This window comes from Acipenser ruthenus, chromosome 6 (assembly GCF_902713425.1).
Source record: "Acipenser ruthenus chromosome 6, fAciRut3.2 maternal haplotype, whole genome shotgun sequence".
In the NCBI taxonomy this organism is placed as follows: Eukaryota; Metazoa; Chordata; class Actinopteri; order Acipenseriformes; family Acipenseridae; genus Acipenser; species Acipenser ruthenus.
In genome coordinates this window covers 51,754,222-51,764,451 of record NC_081194.1, presented here as the reverse complement: position 1 = coordinate 51,764,451, position 10,230 = coordinate 51,754,222, and the positions used below count along the sequence as shown (strand labels likewise).

Sequence of the window (10,230 nt, the reverse complement as noted above, 5' to 3'; positions counted from 1 at the left end):
TATTCAGGCTGGAAAAGTCCCTGCCTCCTGATATTCAGTATAACAGGATAATATCCCAGTTTAAATATCGCATTGTGATTCAGATAACCCCTCACATGCATCATGCTAATGAATGTTGTTTTTATTATTGACAAACTTTAAATGAGTGTGTACTGTGTGTGCTGCTGCCCCTGGGATCCTCTGTAAACCATATCAAGGAAATTATCTTCTTGTACCGGTACACCATCGTATTAATTAAAGCAGCATTTAAAGAGACACTTGGTATGTGTATGAAATACCACAGCTATCTTAACTAATGGATTCACTTCTGTGGCAGTCATCACGTCCTGGTGACTTTTTAAAACTTGAAACATTAAAAGCACTTCTGTGACATCAAAAGGGCTCTCCAACATGCCTTCTCTCGAAGTATAGCTTAGACGAGAACACTCTGCCCCTAGTGGATGTAAGAAATACAACATAGAAAAGTCCCCAAAATAAACACTCCCCGTCCGTGACCTGGGGCAGATAATCGAAAATCTTCTTAAGAACTTCCTGACATTTAAGAACTTCCTCAGATTTTTCTTAAGTGGAATTCTCCAACATTTCATAAAACGGTTTCTTGTCCCAGACAAGCAAAACAAACAGCATGTCCACTTTTAACTATATGGACATCCAAATGTTCGAAGTCAGTCCAAAACAGTAACTATACCGGGGCTGTCAATATGAATCACTGGAATGTTTATCAGATGGTTGAGAGATGGCCAAATGCCTATGAGAAGACCCTAATTTACAAGGTTTACCTTCATTTAATGGATGAAGTTGGCTGAACTGTCACGCTGTTGTAGAACTTGAAAAACTGCTTATCTTCAAACTAAATGTGTGAATGATACAAATGATTCTGAATTTTGTTTTCTGTTCAATATTCAATATTATCAGAAGGTAATTTTTATTATTTTTTTTTCCCCCTGTAGAGTGGTGGAATATTACAATATATTGTCGTTTGTACTGAAAATGTTGTGAGTATTGAAAATCTATTTATATTTTTACAAGATTTTTTTTCAAAATGAATATACATAGATTTTTATGTGTGTCTGTGTGTTTATATAAGGGTCCAAAGGATAACCGACGTGAAATCACTCTTCAAGACATTAATGATAATGCTCCAATATTTACAACCAAGAATTACAACATCAATATATCTGAGGTAGGAGTTATTTAATTATTACAGACACGGCCATTAGATTTCACAAGAATTCCCAAGATTTTAACTGATCGATTTCTAAGTATTGCACTCTCTGAACTGTAACAAAGGTTTGCTATTGCTATTCTACACTATCATTATTGTAAATAAGTTCATTCTTCAGAGATTATAAAATGTTCCTTTTACAGTACCCTGCTGTCATCTGCAGTGAAGGATTTTTTGATATTTTTGGGGGTTTACACATCATACACTACAATATTCTTCATTGTCACCCAAACCCTCAGAATAAAATATATAATAGTAAGAAAATTATGGGTTTTTTTGTTATGTTCCAATCAACACATATGTACAATGTTCTATAAACCCAATTTTTCCTGTTACCTTTTATTATGTATTTCAGATTCATCAAGTTTTCACATCAGTATTAAAAGTGGAAGCAAAAGATGCAGATATATCCCCAGAAAACAACATGGTGTCATACTCATTTCTGGTAAGGAAACCACTTGCAGGTCTTGAAAATCAGTATCTTTATAAGCAGTATTAGATATGTAGGTTCAATTGTGAATGATGTAGAATAATGCAGAAGCATTTTGTGAAAGATTATATAGTAAGCAGACATGAGTAAGAGGCTTCAAATGACATTTTCTTCTGTTTTTTTTTTTTACCTTTTCATGGTATTGGAGTTACTTTTTGTTTTTCTTTCACTGTGCTTTGTGTTCAGGATCTATGCTTGCGTTCTAGTTGCCTGCCATAGACACCCTTAGGTTGAGACATAAAACCAAGAGCCTATTGTAAGTGACTCTGCAGCAGCAGTTGTAGTTCATTCCCTAGCCTCTGTAAGTCGCTTAATGACTGATATAATTAGGGCTAGGTCAGCTAGTTAGTGTCCGCACCATCTAATGCACAGCAGTGTAATGCTAGCAAAACAAAGAGAATCTGGCAAGTGGCTAACTACTAGATGGGCCTGGCTCTCACTTCTATAAATACATTCTGTATAGCTTTGTTATAACTATCTATCGGGCAACTGGAATTGAAGAGCACCTCTGGAACTTAGATTACTAACTTAAGTATTGTAATAAGACACAGAGAGAGTGAGTTCAAACTAAATAAATAGCTAAGAAGTCAGTAAAATGAAATTAGAAGAAGCTACTTACTCTTCAGTACAATATCAGGAACAATTGTTTAATTATGATAAAGTCTTCAAAAATCCAAAAGCATCCAAGAATGTGCTTTATTTAGTGAGGTCTGAATCGTTTGTCACACAAGTAACATGTTTGCTGATCTGTTGTCATCTTAAAGGATCCCATTCCAGTCGATTTTGAAATAAGATTAGGTGATGGAACCATTACTTTAAAACGTCCCCTCAACTACAACCGAGTCCAAGAGTACAAACTAACAGTAAAGGCACAGGTAGGTTACTGGTTGAGAGCACTTTTAATGCAATGCTTTATTGTATTTCTTGAAGGGGTGTTTACATTTTCAGAATGTTTCATTTCTTTTAGGGTTCATTTTTGCTGTCTGTAAAATTGTTCAAATGGTTTATTCAGGCTTTATTCTCACACATAAAGAACATGAGATAATGAGGTTTTATTGTCTTATACTCTTAGCAGATCGGTCTTGCTATATTTATTATTTACCAGAATTTTAATTTTCAGTTACGAGCACTGCTTCTGAAAAGACTCCTACAAATTAAATTTTACAAATGACCCCTAGGGGTTTACAAATGTGGTGTTGCTATTCTCTGACCACTGTCAGTTAGTAAATGGAAAATGTCAATTGCAAATCACAATTACAGAAATTACAACTAGTGATCCCACCACCAAAGCCACCAAAATTGAGCATGCAGAAGTGCTGTGCTGGAATACTGTAGTATGTACACATTGTAAATAATTATTTGAGTAGAACCAGCAATAGAGAATAATAGAGAATACACATAACCATGTGTTTAACAGGTAAAAAATTAAACATCATAAAATCACTTTAATGTGCATTAATATGTGCACTATTTATAATACAGATAACAACATTTCTGGTTATATTATAGACCAAACTTGTACTTTTTGTAAATTTTAGTAGACCAGCCAACCAGACACTTTTGTCCTTTATAGGATTAAAAACAACTTTACTGTGATAAATGAAAAAAAAAATCTTTATTTTGTTTTATAGGATTTCGGAAATAAATCTGATGAAGCAAAAGTGACAATTCACATCATAGATTTCGACACAATGAACCCTTATTTTAATCACTCCTTTTATGATGCAACTATTTCAGAAAATGTGGTAAGCTCTGAATCTGATTTTTAGCAAACCTTATGTCACTATATTTCTATAATATGTCCTGTAGTAATATTAATGGAAAACCCGCCACTGAGTAACTTACTCAAACGGACTTCCTCTGGTGAAAGTCCTTTTTAGCTCACTGATTGACTCTGTCACTTGCCTTTTTAAAGATATAGTATTACTATATTTATGTCTTACAACACATTAAGCAAACTATTTATAAATTTGAAAACCTTTAACAGGAAAAGAACACGACAGTACATATTTAAATTGAAAAAAGTGACTCTCACTATAAGTTCACTAACAAACCTGCTCACTTTCTTTCAGATTAATACGCTCACTATCTCTCCTGAACCAATTCAAGCAAAAGATGGGGACATTGGAATAAATGAAAAAATAGACTACAGCATCACATCAGGTTGTCCCTAACTTGTTAATAGTTTATATTTTGAAGATATTTAACCTGTAATGTTCTTAAAATTAAACATGTTTATAAGAAAGAAAAGAAAGTAGCTTACTGCACTTTCAGATCTCTTGATCTAACCCTCATACTATGCACTGGACTTGCCTGACCTCAGCACCATGTTACTGGATACTCAGCTGAAGCACTATCCTTGCACTATTGCACTACTGTTATATCATTGTAGATACATATGGTCTTAATCCTAAATTGTTACTTATCTCATATTGTGTTCTAGTAGTATTTGTAAACTACTTTGTATTTAAATATTGTTTTTGCACTGTAACCTTGTATTGCCCTGTAACACCTGTAAGTTGCACTGGATAAAGGTGTCTGCCAAATAAACTACTACTACTGCGACTACTACTACTACTACTACTAATAATAATAATAATAATAATAATAATAATAATAATAATAATAATAATAACTCTAAAAGCTAACTCCAAAAGCCTGTGAACCAACCTTTAATAATATTTTTTGAGAACGCATGACAAGCTAATGCTTCATTAATATAGCCCAAAACTTCATGTATTTTATATGTTCTGATCATAGTGAAATATCACTTATAACATTTTTCCATAGTAAAAGCACAGCAAAGTGTAATAAAGAATAGTGAAAGCATGGTAAAGCATAGGCAGCATTGTAAAGCACAGAGAGGTATGGTAAAGTGGTAAACTTTTGTCAGGGGTTTTGTAAAATACAGTACTAATGTTAAAACTACACTGAAACATGTTTATAAACAATTGTGCCAAATTGAATCTTACAGTATTATCTATGGTTTACACAGTAAATTCTGGTTTGGTTCAGTCATAAGCTGTACACTTCTTATTAAATGTTACCACAGTACCTCTAGAGTTTTTGCTGCAGTATACTGTATTTGTATTTGTACAGCCCTGAAACTTGCATTGTAACTAGCTTGAATATAATTTATTTGACACTAATTAGAACAATGTGTGTATTAAAGTAATTGTAGCTAAAATCCATACATTTCTCACTTCCATTAGCTACTTACAATAGGTCTCAAATGTGCAGTTTTGAAAGAAGCACACGTTTTAGTAAACCTGATATCTGTTACTACTTAAGTATTAAAGGAAGTTTACATTTTATCAGTCTTTTCACAGGAAATATGTTAGACTTTAACTTGTGGCTCATTTCACATCAGCAGTGTCTTCTAGGAAGCAGCTGACGGGTTATTGATTACCCTCCAGGTGAAATGACCAAACAAGTGGAACACGACCTGAAAGCAAAGAGGTTTCTTTAACCAAGTGTAGTACCACATATCGTGTTTTAAAATCATGTTTTACTGTGTCTAACCAGCAACCTGTTTGTATCACAGTGACACCCTCCACGTATGAAAACTATTTCACCATCGATGAAAACAGTGGAATACTAAGCCTGACTAGAGAACTGGACAGAGAAATCATTGAAACTATAACTATAAACATTAAGGTAGTATTGACAATTTACTAGAGAGAGAGAGAGAGAGAGAGAGAGAGAGAGAGAGAGAGAGAGAGATTGAGATTCAAGTTTTATAAAAAAAAGGAAAGCACCTTCTTTAATAATGAATGTAAAACTTGTACAAATTACAAAAATATAACTACTAAATTAAAATGTATTATTATTGTTTTAGTAAATCAGAAAAAAAAAACTAGCTAGACATTTGTATAATGTCTAGACTTTTATTGAAATGATCCCTTTCTGTAATTAAACTGCCTGCTGTTTTAATGCAGAGTTCCATTTGCCATGGAAAGTGTAAATAACACAGGCTTTTGAATGTCATTCTATTTCTTGAAATGCTAAGTGTTTTGCCCTGAAGTACATTATATGAATATATGAATGTATCTCTTCTTTTTTTCATTGTAAGGCTGCACAGCAGAATGACAGGCTGAAATATGCAGAAGCCTTAGTGCTGGTTAACATACTGGATGTCAATGACAACCCCCCCGAGTTTGATAAAAATGATTACAAGATCTCCATTCCAGAAAACTCTCCCAATGAAACAACCTTTCTTAAAATCACAGTAACTGACAAGGACAAGGTATTCTTTAAATGTCTATAATTATATTACAGTATATTATATTATTATATATTATTTGATAATATTTGTTCTCTCAAACAAATACTAAACTGCCTGCCCTTATTAGTTTCCCCATAGTGAAATCAATATAAAGACCAGAGAGGTGTGGTAAAGCATATTAAAAACCATGGAAACCAAGTATGATAAATGCTAGTATAACCATGGGAAAAGCATGGGGAACTGCAAAATTACCTTGCAAATTTACTGTGGTTAATTTTTATAATGGTGCTATTTAAACTACATAATATAATTAAACAAATAATAATGGTAACATTTTTTATTGAAACTCATGTATGAGGTTTTGAGTATTATTTACTGAGTAGTAACTACTTATTAATAACAAGTAAATGTAATGGTTATTGAGTGCCGGTGTTAAAATACATTGATATTCAAGAAACTTTTCTAAACTGCTGTTTGTTTCATTAACAATAGTCTAGAAAAGTTTAACTGGTTCCAGCTTTTTATATTTAATCAAAACACACTTTAAAGGCATATTAAAAGACTGAATCTGGTCCAGTATTTACTAGCAGGTAGCTTCAAAATACATTTTTAGTTTTTGTTTTAATGCACTTCGTATTGAAATTGCTGGCAGTACACATCTGTGCAATAGGTGGAACTGCTTTTTAATAAAAAATAAATTAAAAAAATAAAGAAAAAAAACAATCTAGCCTGTTGGCAGAAAACTGAAAAGCAGCTCCTGAACTCATAGTCAAAGCACTTGAACACATGCTTATCAAAAATTCACAACACAATATTTCAGTAATTGCAAAAAACTCAGAATGATTGCAAACAACATACATGGGTTAACAGCTTATTTCTTCATTTCAACCAACTTGAGCTACATAATGCAATACTCACCACTGCAGTTACTGTACTGTATTTCTCAGTACTGAATCATTACCCCGATTCTTTAGGGTGGCTTCAACGGTACACTGGCAATCACTCCAGAGGACAATCCTTTCCAAATAAGTGCTGATGGAACCATTACTGTGAGGAATTCAGAGGTTTTAGACAGAGAGCAAAAGGAGATTTTCACTCTTGAGGTAAGCAAACATCAATTATATATAATATATTGCACAAAACTGGTGTGATCAAAAAGAAATGATAAGAGGAACTAACACACTTAACTAACAGTTATGCTGCAGTGTTTTTCTATTTTAGAATGTCCCCGGTTTTCTCCCCAATTTAGAATGTCCAATCATGTTCCCTCACCGCAGCAATTCTCCACAAAGGAGAATTAAATGTTCAGTAGGTGTCCTCCGATCTCAGCACCAAGCCAATTTCCATGAATTCGAGAGCAGATGTCAGTGAGTCAGCCCTGCAAGTGTCCACTTGAGCTTAACAGGCACCTGGGCAGTAGGGTCCACTGTTCCTGAAAAGTACAGAATGGTATTTTGGGAGAAAATTGTTCATTTTTACTTCAGAAAGCTGCAATTGTTCAGAATGAAGTCAAGAAGACAAACTTTTACTGTTAAATCTGTGGTCCACTCAACACAAGAAGAAATATAACAGTATAACTTCCCACACAGCTTTCTTTTTGAAGATTAACACTTATTTAGCATTGTGCTTGTCTGGAAAGGGCCTTCTTCACAAAGGTGATTTTATTCTTGAAATGACTCATGACTTAAAGCTTTGTTAAAAGGTCTGAAAGATCTGTGCTTTCAACAACCTTTGTTGAAGGTTAGCTATTTTTTTTTCAAACAGACTCAATTTATTATTGTTTTTCCCCTCTAAGATCATAGCAAGGGAGTTGGCTCCACCTCACCAAGAGCGTCAAGCTGTACTGCTGATAGAACTCCTAGATGAAAATGATAACAGTCCAACTTTTAACAACTTGCCGTATGAGGGGAAAATTTTCAAAAACCAAACCATTGGAATGGAAGTTGTGAAGGTAAATGTAGACTTCAGGAGCACTTTTTTTAAACACCAGCACACACACACACGCTGCCACACACCTACAGAACTGGACACATATTGGTCAGGTATTCTTGTTTATCAGCAGAACAATGCAACCTGTGTTTTTATTCTGGATACCAGTATAAATGATGGAAGTCTATACTAAACACGTCAAATATGTGTCAGACTGCAATTATCATACATGTTATCTTATACAGCATTTATTGAACTTGTATGAGTCGAGACATCTCTGTGTGTCTTTGTTAAAGAAGTTCAACTTTGTTTTGTTTTGCACTGCAAACTGTAGGTATTGTATTGAAAAAAAAACTGAAGGGGCTCCATAGTGGGCTGATGTTACTTATGAAAGTATAGGTTAAGATTTGTTCTTAATTGATATTAAGATGATATATTAGATAATAAAATATTAAATCATGTGGTTGACACAATTTAATTTTTAGGTCGATGCTTCAGATCTTGACAAAGATGCCAACGGACGTATAAACTACAAAATAGCTGGTGGGAATTCAGTCGATTTCTTTGAAATCGATGAACAATCGGGCCAGATCAGTTTACTCAAAGAAATTCCCTTGGCTGAAAACACTCTACCCATGATTATTCTGTATGTGACTGCAACTGATGGTAAGCTTATTTTTATATTCAGCAATGAAGACACCCATTTTAAAACCCTGATGCTATCCTTATTAAGAAGGATTAAGAAGCATGGTTATACAATTCTTTCTGAAAGGCATAAACCATGTTTAAATGTAAAGGTAATGCCTGCTACTAATTATTTCTTGCTAATTTTAAATTATTTATTTTTTTGAATTTTATTTTAACAAAGATGGTAATACTTGCATGAATATGGCATGTTAGTGGTTAATTATTAAGGAACTGCAGTGTATTAATGGTTCCGTTTGTAAATCAACCCTCATACCAGAAGCGATTTAAATACAGTGAACTTTATTGTCAATGGTACTGTTTAATGAGAAAGTGAATTAAGAAAACCAAAAAGAGAGAGCAGTGGCTTGTTTTGTCTGTTGACTTTGCTTCTCTGTAAAGAAAAAAAGCTCTATCTAACTTTTAATATTAAGATATCACATTACTGTATGCAGTACACATCAGTAGGTTTTGTTTCATACAGGCATTATACTATGACTTTCACCACATTCACACTACCTAAATAAAGCGCTATCAACACATTAAAACCACAAGATTGCCATTAACTTCACATTCACTTTTTCAACACAAGATTAACGCGCATTATTTAGTTATATGTATATGAATATATATTTCAAGTGCTTGGCCGAAGTTGAAACTGGTCCATTTCTGTCAGTAAATGACCTCCTGTCAGCCACTCAAATTTTGTTCCATAAGGGTTCTAATATGATATGATTTTGTGATAACATTACTATTTTCCAATGTGCAGTTAATTCTGATTACTAATTAAGCAATAGAGCATGTGGGCTTAACCATTTAAGCTATACTTACACAGTACGTACATGGTGACAACAATTACAAAGTGGTTACTAAGCCAGACTGAAAAAGCAACAACTAGTAAGCACTGCTGTATATGTTTCATGTAAATATAAGTATCACTGCTTAGTACATTATATTTGTAATCAACAGGCCCTATTTGGTCAGTACAGAGTGCAAAGTCTGCTTTGATGGACATAATTTTATATTCGTGGAACTGTTCTAGCTTGTTAATATTTACAGGGGGGAGTATTCCCAGGGCTGCATCTGTTCCTGTAAACATTCTGGCACCCGGAGACTCCAGGCCACTGTTTTTACAGAATAAATATGAGGTGACCATAATGGAGGAAGGAGATTTTCCAGCAGTAGTAGTAACGGTAATACAATTTAAATATTCACTACTCTTCCATATGATCTGGCCCATCCAGCTTTCTGTCATTTTCAGTGGGACCCAGTGATATTCCTGTGTCTAAGCTGTAAACCTATTGACCAGACACCCATTTTAACTTGGTCGGAAACTTGTTCCTCCACCTTACTGTATATGTTCATTGGACAAATCTGCCCTGTGAGTGTCTTAAATGCAATCCATCTCTGTATCTCAGCATTTAATTTGTTATGTCATGTTGGTGTTCTCCTTATTACAGCTAGGGAAAAGTATCAAATAACAAAACCAATGATGTCTTGGTGTAATTACTGTATGCAATGCTAACACTGCATACAGTAATTACACCAAGATATAATTATAAAAGGATATCTAGGCACAGATAGAAAGACATTAACTTAGTAGGTCCCAGAAAAAATGTAAAAAACTACAGCCAAAATTGTTTGTCAGTGGCGTAACTTTGCATTTGGAAGCCAGCA

At 34.0% G+C, this 10,230-nt stretch overlaps 1 protein-coding gene across 1 annotated transcript; it reads left to right on the top strand.

Moving 5' to 3' along the window:
- The first annotated feature begins 1,618 nt into the window (after window positions 1–1,618).
- On the top strand, window positions 1,619–9,849 carry LOC131737402 (protocadherin-11 Y-linked-like). The gene is made up of 10 exons (XM_059025957.1): window positions 1,619–1,670; window positions 2,480–2,590; window positions 3,347–3,460; window positions 3,788–3,878; window positions 5,260–5,372; window positions 5,788–5,961; window positions 6,915–7,043; window positions 7,736–7,891; window positions 8,355–8,535; window positions 9,815–9,849. Exons 1-10 carry the CDS (start codon window positions 1,650–1,652, stop codon window positions 9,847–9,849), a joined length of 1,125 nt encoding a protein of 374 aa, XP_058881940.1. The 5' UTR covers window positions 1,619–1,649.
- Window positions 9,850–10,230: the final 381 nt, after the last annotated feature.

Excerpts from the sequence above, each read along its gene's own strand:
- LOC131737402 (XM_059025957.1), top strand. The coding sequence starts at position 1,650 with ATGGTGTCATACTCATTTCTG. Across the intron at positions 2,591-3,346 it reads AACTAACAGTAAAGGCACAG|GATTTCGGAAATAAATCTGA; the intron begins GTAGGTTACTGG and ends TTTGTTTTATAG. Across the intron at positions 3,879-5,259 it reads AGACTACAGCATCACATCAG|TGACACCCTCCACGTATGAA; the intron begins GTTGTCCCTAAC and ends TTTGTATCACAG.